This window comes from Erpetoichthys calabaricus, chromosome 17 (assembly GCF_900747795.2).
Source record: "Erpetoichthys calabaricus chromosome 17, fErpCal1.3, whole genome shotgun sequence".
NCBI classification, from domain to species: Eukaryota; Metazoa; Chordata; class Cladistia; order Polypteriformes; family Polypteridae; genus Erpetoichthys; species Erpetoichthys calabaricus.
Genome location: NC_041410.2, coordinates 87,982,733 through 88,001,610, shown reverse-complemented (window position 1 = coordinate 88,001,610; position 18,878 = coordinate 87,982,733). Strand labels below are relative to the sequence as shown.

The 18,878-nt window shown below is 41.7% G+C and overlaps 1 protein-coding gene across 1 annotated transcript in view; it reads right to left on the bottom strand.

Moving 5' to 3' along the window:
- Nucleotides 1–18,878, bottom strand: part of glsl (glutaminase like) — a 62,061-nt gene that overhangs the window by 28,866 nt on the left and 14,317 nt on the right. The window contains exons 7-11 of the mRNA XM_028823627.2: nt 14,373–14,485; nt 8,688–8,817; nt 5,020–5,090; nt 2,508–2,671; nt 1,231–1,289 (exon numbers count right to left, since the gene is read on the bottom strand). Coding sequence (XP_028679460.2) covers nt 1,231–1,289; nt 2,508–2,671; nt 5,020–5,090; nt 8,688–8,817; nt 14,373–14,485 — 537 coding nt within the window. The remainder of the gene's footprint in view (nt 1–1,230; nt 1,290–2,507; nt 2,672–5,019; nt 5,091–8,687; nt 8,818–14,372; nt 14,486–18,878) is intronic.

The following is an 18,878-nucleotide window of genomic DNA, read 5'->3' as shown; positions in this document are numbered from 1 at the left end:
CCCCGTGATCATCAGAGGTGACTGTGTGCAGAGGGTGCAGACCTATAAATATCTGGGAGTGCAGCTGGATTATAAATTGGACTGGACTGCCAATACTGATGCTCTGTGCAAGAGAGGACAGAGCCGACTATACTTCAGTAGAAGGTTGGTGTCCTTCAACATCTGCAATAAGATGCTGCAGATGTTCTATCAGATGGGTGTGGCGAGTGCCCTCTTCTACGCGGTGGTGTGCTGGGGAGGCAGCATTAAGAGGAAAGACGCCTCACGCCTGGACAAACTGGTGAGGAAGGCAGGCTCTATTGTTGGCACGGAGCTGGACAGTTTGATATCTGTGGTGGAGCGACAGGCGCTGAGCAGACTCCTGTCAATTATGGAGAATCCACTGCATCCACTGAACAGACAGAGGAGCAGCTTCAGCGACAGACTGCTGTCACCGTCCTGCTCCACTGACAGACTGAGGAGATCGTTCCTCCCTCACACTATGAGACTCTTCAATTCCACCGGGGGGTAAACGTTAACATTATATAAAGTTATTGTCTGTATACCTGCATTTTTATTTCTCTTTAATTTAATATTGTTTTTTAATCAGTATGCTGCTGCTGGAGTATGTGAATTTCCCTTTGGGATTAATAAAGTATCAATCTATCTATCTATGACTGCCACAACATTTAGGAACATTGTTGTCAATTATAAACTGTGCATCTCTTTGTCAAAGTAGTGTGCCCATCTGTGAATGGGGCTTTTAGGAAAGATTTTGCTGTCTTCTCAAAGACTAGTTACATTTCAGGAGTGAACCAGGGAATAAAACTGTGAATTCATCTCACTCCAGTGGTACATTTGCAGGATGAAATTGAACAAGCTGTGGGTGTCACAATGTAGGCAATATGGCCACGTATTCTGGAGCTGTACTTTTTCCAACTTGTTTTACTTAAGATGTAACAAATTCAGGCTGTTCTGGGGGCAAATTGGAATCAACCTACCAAAAAAAGTAACCACCTAGTGTATATTCTCTATTAAATATTGTGTAACACTCCAATGTAACTTTAATGTCAACCTTACCTTAAACACCAAATGTAAATTTTATTATGAATTTGGCTGTTTACTGTAATTTGTACATATGTTATCTTGGGGTCAATGCAAATATGCTTTATGTGTCGAAGAAAATCTTAACAAAAGCATTTATTTGTTAAATTATACTACTAGATTTATGCATTTTCTACAAAAGGTTACCTGTAACAATGAAGCAATGATAATTGCACCAGTTTCAATGAGAGGAGTGTGAGGAGTTCCTAAAAAACAAAATGGAGACATAAAGAACATCATCAGTTTCAGAGTTAAATGTTTTACTTTTATACTCCCACTCTGATTTTAAATCTTATCCTATTACTGATTAAAAAACGTGGCTAGACTGATGGGAATTGTCCCATCTCCCTTCTTGTTTACTGCACAACAGACTGCCAGTATAACACCAGCTCTTGCCATCTACCGCAGTTCTGAGATGATTGCTCCATTATAGGTTGCATTTATAATGAAGATGGTTGGAGTACAGGGGGACGGTGGAGGACTTTGTCTTGTGGTGCACAGAGAACCACCTGCAGCTTAACATGAACAAGACCTCCTGCGTGTCAATGAGCCCCTGAGAGCAGTCGTCAGCATCCTTTGGGAGAATGTGGTGGTGCTACAGAGCTGTAAGTACCTGGGGGTCCATATGAACAACAAACTGGAGTGGTCTGACAACACATTGGCACTGTGTAGTATAAGAAGGGCCAGAGCAGACTGGATTTTCTGAGGAGACTTTCCAGCTACTGGAAATGTTTTACCAGTCTGTTGTATTCAGTGAATTCTTCTATGCTGTGTTCAGACGATGCAAAATATCTCAACAAACTTATCAGAAAAGCCAGCTCAATCGCAGGACTGACCCTGGACACTCACACTCTGGAGGTTGTTATGGGAAAGAGGATGGTGGCAAAAATTGGATGTCAAGAATTGTGCCCATCCCCTCCAGGGGGGGCTTTCTTGAAGTAATTCTAGCCACAGCCTGCAATAGGAAGCATTTCTGGGGATCTTTTCTGCCTGTAGCTAGTAGGTAGTTCAAAACCTCCATCCTGCCCTTCACTCCAGCCAGAAGCTGTAGGAAGACAGTGCAGACTCACTCTACTTCAGTCATTTTAACATAATAGTTACTCTATTATAGGTTTTTATTCTATTGTTTTATATTGTACTTTGGGTCAGTATTTGTGTATTCTATGCTTTTGCTGCAGTATGCATTTGAATTTCCCCTTGGTGATTAATAAAGAATATCTAATCTAATCTAATGTGATGCAGTATTTTGAACCCTTTACTAATGTGGAACAGAAACAAATATTGCATGCATGATATGCTATGTTCTTTTTTTGAACTTGACCTTGAGGTTATATTCACAAATAACAAATGAAACAGATGTTCCCCATACTCTCTGAGAGTAGTTTCAAGGTTGAAGATCATTCTGCTGTTTAAAATATTCATACCATGTTTAGTCAGTACAAAGGAGGAGTCATATTTTGAATATTCTTCCATTCCCACATATCTGTGAATATGATCCACGCTGAACTGGTCCACAGCTATGCCATACATCAAAGGCCAGGAGCATTCCCCTAGGAGGCAGGGATCAGCAGAGTCCCCTAGAGATAACCTGCGTAATCGACCATGACAACAAGCACAAATATGAATACAGGGACATGTAATGGATTGCCTTTTTCCTAACAATTAGTGTATACATCAAATTTTCTTATCTTAGGCACGCACACAATGTAATTTAAAACATACAGCAATAAAAAAATGACACTACCTTCAAAAGGCAGATACAAATGGCCAAAAAGTGACTTAGAGAAATGAGATAGGTTTAAAAAAAAAACACACACACACATACACTGTTCATCCATTCATTTTTTGAACCTGCTTTCTCCTTTAAAGGTTTGAACTGATCCAGAATCCATCATAGCAGCATTAAACAAAAAGTATGACCAAACCATTAACCTGAAGAAAGTCCTGGAAAGGGCACAGTCACATACATACCCACACTTTGTTATAATTGGCCAACCTGGAGTCACCAGGCTCCATGTGAGTCCCACACGGACATTATTCATGCAGTAGAAGATTTAAATTCAGCTATTGTGCCACCATGTCTTCCTTGTCCCCTACTCATCCATCAGTCTGATACTGAAGCTTCACTTATGTATTCATACATTTCTTAATATGCTTTCCAAGTTCAGGGCTAAGGAGAAGCCCTGGGTGTGTAGGCGTTTGGGTTAATCATCACACAGCACACTCACACATAGATACACTCACTTATAATGAGCATATTTAAAGTCACTATTTAACATAACAAGCATGTTACACACACCTATAAATACCTGGGAGTGCAGCTGGATGATAGTTTCTGGACTTCTCTAGCACCTTCACCATCCAACCTCTGCTCCTTAGGGACAAGCTGACAGAGATGGGAGTAGATTCATACCTGGTGGCATGGATCGTGGACTATCTTACAGACAGACCTCAGTATGTGCGTCTCAGGAACTGCAGGTCTGACATTGTGGTTAGCAGCACAGGAGCACCGCAGGGGACTGTACTTTCTCCGGTCCTGTTCAGCCTATATACATCGGACTTCCAATACAACTTGGAGTCCTGCCACGTGCAAAAGTTCACTGACGACACTGCAATCGTGGGCTACATCAGGAGTGGGCAGGAGGAGGAGTATAGGAACCTCATCAAGGACTTTGTTAAATGGTGCGACTCAAACCACCTACACCTGAACACCAGCAAAACCAAAGAGCTGGTGATGGATTTTAGAAGACCCAGGCTCCTCACGGACCCCGTGATCATCAGAGGTGACTGTGTGCAGAGGGTGCAGACCTATAAATACCTGGGAGTGCAGCTGGATGATAAATTGGACTGGACTGCCAATACTGATGCTCTGTGCAAGAGAGGACAGAGCTGACTATACTTCTTTAGAAGGCTGGCGTCCTTCAACATCTGCAATAAGATGCTGCAGATGTTCTATCAGACGGGTGTGGCGAGCACCCTCTTCTACACGGTAGTGTGCTGGGGAGGCAGCATAATGAAGAGGGACGTCTCACGCCTGGACAAACTGGTGAGGAAGGCAGGCTCTATTGTAGGCACGGAGCTGGACAGTTTGACATCTGTGGCAGAGCGACGGGCGCTGAGCAGACTCCTGTCAATCATGGAGAATCCACTGCATCCACTGAACAGACAGAGGAGCAGCTTCAGAGACAGACTGCTGTCACCGTCCTGCTCCACTGACAGACTGAGGAGATCGTTCCTCCCCCACACTATGCAACTCTTCAATTCCACCCGGGGGGGGTAAACGTTAACATTATACAAACTTATTGTCTGTCTGTATACCTGCATTGTTATCACTCTTTAATTTATTGTTTTTTATCAGTGTGCTGCTATTGGAGTATGTGAATTTCCCCTTGGAATTAATAAAGTATCAATCTATCTAACTATCTATCTAAACCCACACCGACATGAGTTTAATGCAACGTCAGGGATTCAAAGACTCAGAGGATATTCCAACCATGCTGGGCAGGAATATTCTCTATGGAATATTAGTCTATCACTGGGCATGTTCAAATTAGATGTACAGTAGTTGCAATTTACTGTTTGTATGTTAAAATTATAGTCCACAAATATCAAGCAAAAGGGTGTAATGCACACTTCAAGAATAATTTTATTTTTAATGTGATCGATCATTCTTTAAGATCAGAATATTGGAGGCCTCTCAGATTTTTTCCAATACTGAAGTCCAGCATATAGAGGTTGCACCTTAATTGATGGGGACCTTGCAAGCCTTTTCTTCTTTTATAACATTACCAATGCTGTACATCTAAAAACACAACTATCACATTTTACATTTAATATGTTAAAAAAATGACAGAAGACAAGAAGTAAATAAAGACCATTTTTTTGCAGCTATAGTTTATGTCTTACATGTACCTTTAGGGAGCTTGGTATTCATACCTTTGTCCATCAACAGTGCAAATCGACACTCCCCATTTTTGACTGTTTTCTTCCTGACAGTTGAGTTCTGGCTAAGAAAACATAAATAGTTAGTATTTTGACATTTTCGTTTCTTAGCATTTTACTTAGTTTTTGAAAAGTCAACCAAAATGACACCTTTTATTGCACAACTAAAAAGAAAAAGTTTTCGAGGCAACTCAGGCCCCTTCTTCAGGCAAGATGTAATCAATCTAGCATTTACTTTTAATTTATTAAATTTTAGAACTATTCGGATCTTACTTATCACATGATTTGCACTATACAAAGATTGTGTAGGATGTATGGATTGTGCCCATCAGTCAACTCTAACAAGAAGCTTTTACATATTTATTTAGTTGTGCCCAAAGGCAAAGCTCTGTGGGTCTTAACACCTCTCAACACAAAATCTTTTCTTATTTTTATGGTAGGTGCTTGTTAAAGAAATATGGTTATAGGAAAATTACTGAGCCATATGCACTCTCTCCTGTATTATTATTACTTACACTGACACCTTTATCTGAAGTAGCTTACAACATCCATCCATTATCCAACCCGCTATATCCTAACTACAGGGTCACGGGGGTCTGCTGGAGCCAATCCCAGCCAACACAAAGGCGCAAGGCAGGAAACAAAGCCGGGGCAGGGCGCCAGCCCACCGCAGGAGCTTACAACATCTGAGATACAATTGGTTACATTTCTTTGTTTTCTGTTTTTCCATTTGGAGCACAGTCATGTCAAGTGACATGCTCATGGTCACACAGTGTCAGTAGCAGAATTTGAACCCACAACCTCAGGGTTTGAACTCCAAAGTTTTAACCACTGTGCTATAATGGAAATGGAAATCTCCTGCAATACGCTACTCTCAGACACATTTTCTGGTCTAATACACTATCTGTTTGTGGCAATTTCTTTCTAGCTTTTTGGATTCCTTCTCAGCCAACCTTAACATACGTAGACGTATGAATGTTATGTTGTTTGCTGCTCACTTTCTGTAAGGGTTAAGCATTACCATTAACTACACGCTTTCTTCCAGAGCAGGACATGCTAGATTCTATGAATAACGATACTCCTTGTGGTGAGCAGAGAATGTTGGCCTACCAAATGTCTCATGTTTGCCGCCAGGAAAATGTTAGATTAGCCCACAGTAGCTGTTGTAACAGCCATGATGCTTGTCTGCTGGTGCTCTCACTCATCATCATCATCTCATCTCCTTCAATCTCTGCATGTCAGACTTCCTTTTGTAACTTAATGACTTCTTTGTGAATTTGTTATCAACCTTTCAGCCACAGCTTGTCTGCATTCTCATTTGCTACTGAGTTTTTGAATCCTGTGCATTGGGCCCCTTACCTCTGACCTTTTCTCGAGATAAGGCACAAGCATTCCAGAGTTAATAGTTGACATCCTTACTACGACCATAAAGGCATCCACAAGCCTTTTAAATAATATTAGAAGAAATAAATTGATTTACCAGTCAATCTACGTCCCCACCCTCATCTGTGGTCATGAGCTTTGAGTAATGACCAAAAGAATGAGATAAGATGCTGCAGATGTTCTATCAGACAGTAATGTGGCAAGTGCCCTCTTCTACGCAGTGGTGTGCTGGGGAGGCAGCATTAAGAGGAAAGACGCCTCACGCCTGGACAAACTGGTGAGGAAGGCAGGCTCTATTGCTGGCATGGAGCTGGACAGTTTAACATCTGTGGCAGAGCGACGGGCGCTCAGCAGGCTCCTATCAATTATGGAGAATCCACTGCATCCACTTAATAGTATCATCTCCAGACAGAAGAGCAGCTGTAAGATGTAATCTCTTGCCTGAAGAAGGGGCCTGAGTTGCCTTGAAAGCTTGCATATTGTAATCTTTTTAGTTAGCCAATAAAAGGTGTCATTTTGCTTGGCTTTTCTCTACATTCATAATGGCTAACACGGTACAACACCCTAGTACCCTTGGGATTAATAAAGTATCTATCTATCTATCTATCTATCTATCTATCTATCGTGGGTTTTGTATTGCTAGGTAATATGCTGATTTCAACAATAAAACAAAAAAATGGATCTAATTAATTTATTATTGTTCTAGGAATAAACATTTAAGCTGTTATCCATTCAGAAATTACACAAATGTATTAAGTACATGTAAACTTTTTTATTTACTTATTTAGTTTTTAGTTGGCACTGTGTTACACTGGTGAGCGTTGTTGCCTAATGAATCCCACATCCTACGTTCAAGTCTGTGTGGGTTTTCCTTCCACATCACCAAAGATGTGAATTTTGTGTTAACTGGCAACTCTGAACTTGTCCTGTGACACTCTGGTGGTCTCTCCAGTGCTGGTTTCTGACTGTGCTGATGCGGTCGGGTTAGGCTCAATTTAAGAATATTATTTTATGTTACTTATCTTTTTATAGTGGGAAGTCAAGCAATATGACACCTTTTATTTGCTAACTAAAGAGAATACAATATGCAAGCTTTCGAGGCAACTCGGGCCCCTTCTTCAAGCACTGAGCAAAACATAACATATTATTTTAAAAAAGTAAGAACTAATTTTGATTAAACCGGAACACCATAGTAAAATGTAACTTTTCAAGAACTACAATGAAGGTTGGCAAATTTAAAAGCATTAAGAAGAAAGACGCCTCACGCCTGGACAAACTGGTGAGGAAGGTAGGCTCTATTGTTGGCATGGAGCTGGACAGTTTAACATCTGTGGCAGAGTGAAGGGCGCTCAGCAGGCTCCTATCAATTATGGAGAATCCACTGCATCCACTTAATAGTATCATCTCCAGACAGAAGAGCAGCTTCAGCATCAGACTGCTGTCACTGTCCTGCTCCACTGACAGATTGAGGAGATCGTTCCTCCCCCAAACTATGAGACTCTTTAATTCCACCCGGGGGGGTAAACGTTAACATTTAACATTATACATAGTTATTGTCTGTTTTTCACCTGCATTATTATCATTCTTTAATTTAATATTGTTTATTGTATCAGTATGCTGCTGCTGGAGAATGTGAATTTCCCCTTGGGATTAATAAAGTATCTATCTATCAAACAGCCAAAATAAGCTTTCTCCACAGGGTGGCTGAGCTCTCCCTTAAAGACAGGGTGAGAAGCACAGACATCTGGGAGAGGCTCCAAGTAGACCTGCTGTCCCCCCTCATTTAGAGGAGCCACTTGATGTGGTTCAGGCACCTCATACAGACGCCTCCCTGTGGAGGTTTTATAGGCACAAAAAGCTGGGAGGAATCCTTGAGGAAGGCCCGCAGCTCGCTTGGAGGATTATATGTCCCAGAAGGCCCAGGAACACCTTGGGATACCACAGTATGAGCTGGCCAGCAAGATTGGGGAAAGGGACGTATGGGCCTCACTGCTATGACTGATTTCACCCGCAACCCACTTTTGGGTAAGTGGTGGAAAATAAATGAATGAATGAGAAGAAATAAAGTGCAGCCATATATTCTAATATACTACTTACATATGGCATATAAAATGTGAACTTCAACTTTTGGAATGAAAAAGAAAACACTTTATGCTTGGAACATTTTCATGTGCCAGTTCTTCTGTGTATAATTAACAATCACACCCATGACAGCTTTATCACATTAAATGCTAGCATGAAAAGAAGACGCCAAGAAAGGTATTTAGTAAGAACCGCACCTTGAATGATGTAAGCTGCTTGCACTTCATAAAAATCCTTTGAGTTTCTTCAGTAAAAGTGGGAAAGTCTGGAATGACAAATCTCCCTTGCAGAGCTTTCAATATAAATGACACAAAGCCTGTGACACACCTGTAAGTTAAAACAATTTAAAAATGTGTATTAGCACTGTCTAGTATAAATTCATTAATCAAATCTATAGTCTTTTAGAATTATTTTACAAAATGCACTAAAACAAACTAAGTAGCAAGAAATATTTTTAGAATTAAGAACATTTTCTAACAATTAGACGTCTGTTAAAATTCACCTTGTTTGCCTAGTTTTCTATCTATTACCCGTTCATTTTTAAATGATCTCAGCGTATCTGTCTTGCATAAACTTCCCTTTTGTTTCTACTGGTATCTCCAACAACTAGGAGGAATAATCTTGCTCTGCTTGTACTTCTCTGTAAGGCTTCAACTTCTACTATTTGTCCTGTCATGTAGTAATTAAACTTTCAATACTTCAAAATATCCATCCATCCATTCACTAGATTTCATTAATTATTTGCCAGGCCCAAAAGAGGCAACCAGGGCAATACAAGATAGGACATAAGCCTGACGATGGTCTTTCAAACCCAACACTATGCTACCTTTACAATACCAAGTTTCAGGGCTAACAGTACATGGTGGTGTCTGGTGGATGGGCAGGTTGCTGAACCCCTGGATGCTCTCTTCCAATTAAAGAGAACACAGTCTGCCTATCCTTTAACTAAACAATACAGAGTCAAATACTTGATGTGGGACTTCTGTATGGCTGTCCACCAGTTTGGTAGAACTCAAATGATTTTTTTAAGTGGGTCACCAGCTGACTTTAAGAATCCCAATGTGAGGCGCTCTCATATTGATTCTAGGACTCCAATGTCAAAATATAATGGGGGTATGCCTTGGGGGGTTGATTTGTTTCGAACCTTGATTTATTTGTATGGAATGTTATTTGATTTTAATCTTCTTCTTCTTTCAGCTGCTCCCATTAGGGGTTGCCACAACAGATCATCTGTTTCCATTTCTTCCTGTCCTCATCATCTTGCTCTGTTACACCCATCACCTGCATGTCTTCTCTCACCACATCCATAAACCTTCGCTTAGGTCTTCCTCTTCTCCTCTTTCCTGGCAGCTCTATCCTTAGCATCTTTTTCCCAATATACCCAGTATCTCTCCTCTGCACATGTCCAAACCAACGTAATCTCGCCTCTCTGACTTTGTCTCCCAACCGTCCAACCTGGGTTGACCCTCTATTGTCCTCATTTCTAATCCTGTCCATCCTCGTCACACCCAATGCAAATCTTAGCATCTTTAACTCTGCTACCTCCAGCTCTGTCTCCTGCTTTCTGGTCAGTGCCACCATCTCCAACCCATATAACATAGCTGGTCTCGCTACCGTCCTGTAGATCTTCCTATCACTCTTGCTGATACCCGTCTGTCACAAATCATCCTGACACTCTTCTCCACCCACTCCACCCTGCCTGCACTCTCTTTTTCATCTCTCCTCCACAATCCCCATTACTCTGTACTGTTGATCCCAAGTATTTAAACTCATCCACCTTCGCCAATTCTACTCCCTGCCTCTTCACCATTCCACTAATAAAATCAAAAAAATAAATAAATAAATAATGGGGGCATGCCTATATGACATGGTGGGCATAGCTGCATGTTATCACTTATTTATCTATCTATAACCATTATATGTTTGTGTAAAAAAATGTATTTATTTTTCTTCTGATATAAAATAGCCTCTATGGTAGATACTCTTTGTTAGATAGGCTCTATAATGCTATAGAATATTTTACTTGCCCCCTACAACAGCATCTTACTGTCATTATTTTTAGTTATCTTGTTACTTCAGTGATAGTATTTTCACTCATTATATCTCTTGGGACTACCAATGTATAATTTAAAAGTGGGCGGCACATTGGTACAACAAGTGTGTCCTGGGTGCTCCCTGCGTGACGCTTACATGTTCACCACATGTCAGCATGGGTGTCCTCTCACAGTCCAGGGTCCTCATGTATAAACGGTGCGTACGCACAAAAATGTTGCGTAAGAACATTTCCACGTTCAAATCGTGATATATAAAACCTAAACTTGGCGTAAAGCCACACACATTTCCACGGTAGCTCATACCCTGTCATACGCAAGTTCACTGCTCGGTTTTGCAGACTGGCGGCACCCAGCGTCAAAGCAATGCTACTGTTCCTGTGTGGTTACCCTTTCTTTTTTAGATCCACATCCCTGATGCGGCTTTATAAATACACTGAAATTAAATCACATATTGTTTATTAGTTTAATGCATCTGATTGTAATTAACCTGTAACAATATAATGGTCCACAGAATGGTCAAACTATTCCAAATACCATAACTACTTTAGCGTTGTTACTCTCACTGCACCTTCTTTTTCTTCTTTCAGCTGCTCCTGTTATGGGTTGCCACAGCGGATCATCTTTTTCCATATTACTCTCACTGCACCACTTGGGAGTATTTATATCACTGTATCTGAGTGTGAATCACAGCTGTACAGCAGCTGATCGGAAAGAGAATTATCAGTATACAGCATCAAGCACACACTGCCTCAGCCTTGCTGTCTATTGACTGCTCTCATACGGCAAACGCTTCAGAGCCTTTCCTGTACGGACCTCGCAGTTCAGAAACAGTTTCATCCCAAGAACTGTAAACACACTCAATCAGTCCATCAAGTGCTCCTTGTAGAACTGTTGGTACTTATAAGTGTGATGACCACACTGTAAACTTGCGATAGTTATAATATTGCACAACCTGAGCCACTTTATAAAGCACGTATTTATATATGATGACGGTATCATTTTTAAGATGAAATGGAGCAAAATATGTTAACTTTAACTTCATTTAAATAATCTATAGTGTTAATAATTAAACGTGAGAACACGGTGCCGCAGCGCTAGCAAGCCACTTGCGCTCCGTTCATGGATTGTTTCTGCCTCGCGCTGTATTCTTGCTGGTGCTGATGCGACACTGGAAGGATAGATGGATAGAATAATTAAACACGTACTACGAACATATTTCAATGTTCCTTAAAAGTTTTGAAGAATCGGCGTTCTAAGCTTACAGATGGCTTAACGTCTATTATAGAGCTGATTGTGTGGAGATTGGGTTTTTGGAGAAAGAAAAGTAAGGACAGGAATTGGGGGTTAGTACGTTTGAAAGAGACAGTACTGCTGCAATAAAGTATTTCATCGAAGGTCACGCACGACGCAGCAAGCATCTTGCGTGAGACATGAACAATCACTGCGCCACCGTGTTCCCATGTTTAATAACATGCTTTAATTCCTATCATCATGAAAATGATATCACATATACATCTCAGTATTTTAATTATTCAGAGAGCTGTATTATCACAAATGAAATGGATTATGTGTCCTGTCGGAGAAAGAGAAAGCCCGGAAGCACGTAGTGATTCACACACATAGAGCACATAGAAGATCAGATACAAAACAAAGCATTTAACACGTTACTTTAGTTAAGATGGGATTGAGAAACTTGTAAATTAAACAATTTTAAGATGAAGTTTATGATGTTTTACTTTAATGACAAAATAAACTACGTGATTAAAGTGGAAATTTAGAGATTAAAGTTGACATTTCGTGCTTTTTTCCCCACTGTATGCCTTTTTTTTCTCTGTACCCTAATAAGCTTTCATATGACACTCACATGGTGGGCTACGACTCGCCTTTTCACGGCGACTTTGATATCTGACAACTTCTTTTTTTATTTCGGGCACTGTGCGACTTTGTGAACGTGAGCTTTCGAGTTTCTCCGACACGCTATGTCACTCGATCAACTTCCTTTTGTTGTTTATATCACTGTTTAAACCAGCGAAAGGCAACCTTTTTCGAGTTGCGGCACACTAAGTCCAAAAATTTTCTTTCGCGGCGCACCTGAGGGACTGCCCATAAATAAAGTCGTGACGACACAATCTATGGACAATCGCCAATAAAAACAGTTAATTTTACAAGCTTGAAAGACATTTTATTAATAAAGGAATCAAAGGATAAATCTTAAATTTAATTAATGTGAACGTTGAGATTGTTTTTCAGCACATATTTGCTCCGCCTTCTTCTATCCGTACAGTGAGCGAGATCTTCTAACAACGAGACTTTTTAAGTCTCACAAGATGTGTTTTTGACACCGCTGGTGTTGATATTATGATGAATGGTGAACAGCGAAAATTTTAACTTGCATTCAAAATAAATACATTCATTTATTCAACAATCTGATTAACCGTTATCTGTTTTTCCAACATAAAATATATTTTTTAAACATTATCTTTTTAATCAACCAAAAGTTCAAAAACACTAGCAATTTTAAATATTTTACAAAAGTTTTCGCTGCGCCCCTAGAAAATTCCGCGGCACACCGGTTGCCCGACATTGGTTTAAACCAACAAATAGTATGTTTTTCTTTGCCTCCACTTGGTATTTGCTGAAATTCTTCATTTTCCCCTCTTGCTTTTGCCATTGCCTTTTCACAGAACGCTGATCTTACGGCCTATTTATATTGATTTGCATATTCAAAGAGGTGTAATTCTGGGAGGAGTTGGGGCGGGACAGCAGTGCACATGCGTTACTTTTCACACTGACTGGGATTTATGTAACGGAAGCACGTGGAAGCTGGCGTTTGCACAGACATATGTATCTGGATTTTTTTGTGCGTAAGCACATTTCCGCTTTGTGCTTACGTCATGTTATAGTGCGAATTCTACGCACGGCGTTATGCATGAGGCCCCAGGAGTCCACTTCAGGTTAGTAGAGTTGTGATTGCTAAACTGGCCCTAGTGTGTGTTTGCTTGTGTGTGTGAAAGTGTGCTCACCCTGCGATGGACTGACGTCCTGTCCAGGGATTGTTCCTTCCATGCACTCAATGCTTGCTGGGACAGCATTTTGTGACCCTTCTCAGGATAAGTGGGTTTGAAGATGGATGCATAATTTAATAGGAATTACTGACATCTTGCCCTATTGCATGTAGTCGTTTCCTCTTCAGTTCTCAACATACTTTCACAGGTCAGGTCAGGGAGCATGCACCGGTACAGTGTGTTGCCGCACCCACCACACAACGAAGCAGCTTGGGATCCTGGTTGGCAGCCCCACGGTCCAGTCCCACTCTCAAGACCATCTATCTGCCGCAGCCAGGTGTTACATGGGCGACCCTCTGGCCTGGTCCAGCCACTCGAATCCCCAACAATCACTCTCAGGGAATCGCGCCACATGGCCGTAGTGCCGTAACTGACGCTCCCTCACAATGCAGGTCACGTGCCTCATTTGAGACTCCATGAGCAACACAAAGTCAAACCGGCGAGGATTCTCTGAAGAAACACAGTAGTGAGGGACTCCAGTCTTCATCTCAGGTCACTGGATAGCATCCATGTCTCACAAACAGAAAGCAGCAGGACTCTAAAGACTTGGACCTTCGTCCTTTTACAGAGATATCAGGAGCGCCACAAACCCCTTTCCAGTGACCTCATGACCCCCCATGCTCTCTCAATCCATCTACTGACTTCATAGGTACAGTCACCAGAGACATGAATGTTTCTGCCAAGGTAAGCAAACCTCTCAACTTTCACACATTGAACATTTTTTTTTATTAGTTTACAGACACTTAAACCATTAACCTCTAACCTGTGGAAAGTATTTCTGTCAACACTGCCATCTGGTTGCTGCAGTTTTCTCATCAGAGAGTAACAATCTTTGATCCTGGGGTCAGTTTTGCGGATGCCAGAGCTCCAAATTGCCTGTAGATTTAAATATTTTTTAGTTAGATAGACAGATCTTTATTGTCATTGTCACTTTTACAAAGGAACAACGAAATTGAAGGTGCAATCGACTCAGTGTGAGGAATAAGAGTTAAAAAGACAAAAAGACAAGAAGAGAGAAAATAATAACAAACCGAATAGTAATAAATATACAAATTGAACTTGTTGACTTAAGGTCTATATTGCACATTGGTAGAATAATATGGAGCAGTTTTATTCTGAGTTCAGGGCCATGATTGCGGTTTGTCCTCGTTTTCATAGCTCTGTATCTCTTGCCCGATGGCAAAAGCTGGAGGAGGCAATGACCGGGATGTGATGAGTCCTGTGAAATGTCTATTGCTTTTTTGTGGCTTCGGGAGGTGTAGATTTGTTCCAGAGTGGGGAGGGTACAACCAATTGTTCTCTCCGCTATCCTGACGACCCTGTGGAGCGCTTTCTTTTCTGAGGAAGTGCAGCTGCCGTACCACACACACAGTCCGTACGTGAGCACACTCTCGATGGAACAGTGATAAAAAGCAAGGAGTAGATTTTTTGGGAGGTGGTTCTTTCTGAGAATTCTCAGAAAATACAGTCTCTGCTGCGCCTTCTTTAGCAGCTCCTTGGTGTTGGCGCTCCAGGTCAGGTCATCCTCCAGCTCCATACCCAGAAACCTGAACACCGGGACCCTCTCCACACAGGCCCCGCCAATGATGAGTGGCTGGATGTCAGTTTTGTTTTTCCTAAAGTCAATAACAAGCTCCTTTGTTTTTTTGTTGTTGAGGAGCAGGTTATTGACTGTGCACCACTCTGACAGTCGCTCCACCTCGTCCCTGTACGCTAGCTCACCCTCCTTGCCCGAGATGAGTCCGACCACCGTCGTGTCATCCGCAAACTTTATAATCTTGTTGCTATGGTGAGTGGGGACACAGTCATATGTGTAGATGTACTTTATATTTACTAATCATCTAAAATTGTTATTAACTTTGTTGTTAATTGTATTACATAACTTGAAGTATTTTACCCTTGATTGAGAACAATGTTTTATAAAAAGTATAGAAAACAGAATAAATTGCTGAGAAAATCGGAATCCCCACAGATCCAGAATCTTGGGTTAAAATCTCACAACACCGCATTTATGAAGTCTGCAAATTCTCCCCATATCTCTGTTGATCTTTTCCCCACTGGCCTTCCAGCTTTGTTTGCACATATCCAAGATGTACAGGCTAAGGAAACTGCTGATTTCATTTTTGCCTAAGGCAGGGGTGGGCAAAGTCATTCCTGGAGGGCCGCAGTGGCTGCAGGTTTTTGTTCCAACCCAATTGCTTAATAAGAAGCACTTATTGCTCTAGAAACACTTCTGCTTCATTTTAGTTATCTCCCTCATTAAGATTTTGAACCCTTATTGCTTATTTAAGTCTTAAACAGCTGCATTCTCAGTTTTTAATTGCTCCTTATTAGCAATAAGATGCAAATGACAAAAGAAACCAGCAGTTATCCATTTTGCTTGTTACCCTTTACACCTGTGTGTATTTATCGTGCACTATTTGGTTTAATTAAATACTTGGAAGGAAAGAGAAGAGGAAAAAGTGAAGGATTGAGAATTACCCATCCGTTTTACACTTCAGAGTATTTGGATGATATCCTTAGAATGGAAAAAAATTCTAGGATATGAGAATGACTTGACATAGCAGAGTTAAAGCACTAACAAGCCATGAAATGTAATTATTGGCAAGGATTGTTTTCTAATTAAGCAACTGGGTTTGAACAAAAATCCGCAGCCACTGTGGCCCTCCAGGAATGACTTTGCCCACCCCTGGCCTAAGGTATTCCTTATGAGTGAGCTCTGCACTGGCACTCCATCCTCGGTTCTTTCTTGCCTTGTAGCAGGACAGGTTTTAGCACCCCCGGAATTCTACATCGGATTTAAAGAGTCTGAGAATGTTATGTTTTATATCAATATAAAGCAAAAAACACATGAACAGATGACATACCTGTATATAATATACACTGATCAGCCACAACATCAAACCCACTTGTGTAGGTCCCCCTGGTGCTGCCAAAACAGCTCTGACCTATCAAGGCCTGGGCTCCTCAAGATCTCTGAAGGTGTCCTGTGGTAGCTGATGTCTACTTTAGGTCCTGTAAGCTGCGAGGTGGGGCCTCCATGTATCAGAATTGTTTTTCAAGCACATCAAGCAGATGCTCAATCAGATTGAGATCTGGGGAATGTGGAGGCCAATTAAACACTGTGAATTATTTGTCATGTTCCTCAAACCATTCCTGAACAATATTTGCAATATGGCAAGGCACATTATCCAGCTGAAAGACGGAATACTGTTGTTATACAGGAGTGGACGTGGTCTGCAACATTTTTTTGGTAGGTTGTACGTGTCAAAGTAACATCTACATGAATGCCAGAACCCAAGGTTTTACAGCGTAACTGTGCCCAGAGCATCACACTGCCTCCACTGGCTTGCCTTCTTTCCATAATGCATCCTGCTGCCATCTCTTCTCCAGATAAATGATGGACACTCACCCTGCTGTCCACATGATCTAAAAGAAAATGTGATTCATCAGACCAGGCCAGCTTCTTCCATTCCTCCACGGTCCAGTTTTGATGCTCGCATGCCCAATGTAGATGGACCGAGGTCAGCAATGGGCACTCTGACTGTTCAGCAAGCTGTGACGCACTGGGCGTTCAAACACCTTTTTCTTTAAGGTTTTCAGTGATTTGTGCTACAGTAGCTCTTGTGTGGGATCGGACCTGATGGGCTAGCCTTTGCTCCCAACACGTATCAATATGCCTTGGGCACCCATGACCCTCTCACCAGTTGATCGGCTGTCCTTTTTTGGAGCACTTGTGGTAGGTACTAATAACTGTAGACTGAGAAGATCCCACAAGATTTGCCATTTTAGATATCCTCTGACCTAGTCGTATAGCAACATAATTTGTCCCTTGTCAAAGTTGCTCAGATCCTTACGCTTGCCCATTTTTTATGCTTCCAACACATCACCTTCAAGGACTGACGCACCCCTGTACAGGTGGTACTGTAACAAGATAATCAAAGTTATTCACTTCACCTGTGAGTGTTTTTAATGTTGTGACTGATCGGTGTATAAAAGATGCAACCATGTATCCCAACACAATTAGACTCAAATTAAGAATCAACTATTGTTAGAAAACCTTTCATTCACAGGGTGCACTCACACTGAGCCAATTTTGAATCACTGCTGTAGCTAGATGTGCATCTTTACAAGGAAAATGTAATCCTCAAAGCAAAACTCAATACGTTACAGGGAAAGTATTAGAATTAACCAGAGAACAAGGATTCAAGAACTGTGATGCAACAATGCTAGTCGGTGTGACAAAGACAAGGGCAGGACCTGAATTTGAACCCAGTTTCAAACACACAATATAAATGAAATACAAACAGGAGGCTGAAATCTGTCATCCTTGGGGACAAGCTGGCAGAGATGGGAGTAGATTCATACCTGGTGGCATGGATCGTGGACTATCTTAAAGACAGACCTCAGTATGTGCGTCTCGGGAACTGCAGGTCTGACATTGTGGTCAGCAACACAGGAGCACCACAGGGGACTGTACTTTCTCCGGTCCTGTTCAGCCAACATACATCGGACTTCCAATACAACTCGGAGTCCTGCCACGTGCAAAAGTTTGCTGACGACACTGCTATCGTGGGCTGCATCAGGAGTGGGCAGGAGGAGGAGTATAGGGACCTAATCAAGGACTTTATTAAATGGTGCGACTCAAACCACCTAAACCTGAATACCAGCAAAACCAAAGAGCTGGTGGTGGATTTTAGGAGGCCCAGGCCCCTCACGGACCCCGTGATAATCAGAGGTGACTGTGCAGAGGGTGCAGACCTATAAATATCTGGGAGTGCAGCTGGATGATAAATTGGACTGGACTGCCAATACTGATGCTCTGTGCAAGAAAGGACAGAGCCAACTATACTTCCTTAGAAGACTGGCATCCTTCAACATCTGCAATAAGATGCTGCAGATGTTCTATCAGATGGTTGTGGTGAGTGCCCTCTTCTACGAAGTGGTGTGCTGGGGAAGCAGCATTAAGAAGAGGGACACCTCACGCCTGGACAAACTGGTGAGGAAGGCAGGCTCTGTTGTAGGCATGGAGCTGGACAGTTTGACATCCATGGCAGAGCGACGGGCGCTGAGCAGACTCCTGTCAATCATGGAGAATCCACTACATCCACTGAACAGGATCATCTCCAGACAGAGGAGCAGCTTTAGTGACAGACTGCTGTCACCATCCTGCTCCACTGACAGACTGAGGAGATCGTTCCTCCCCCACACTATGCGACTCTTCAATTCCACCCGGGGGGGTAAACGTTAACATTTAACATTATACAAA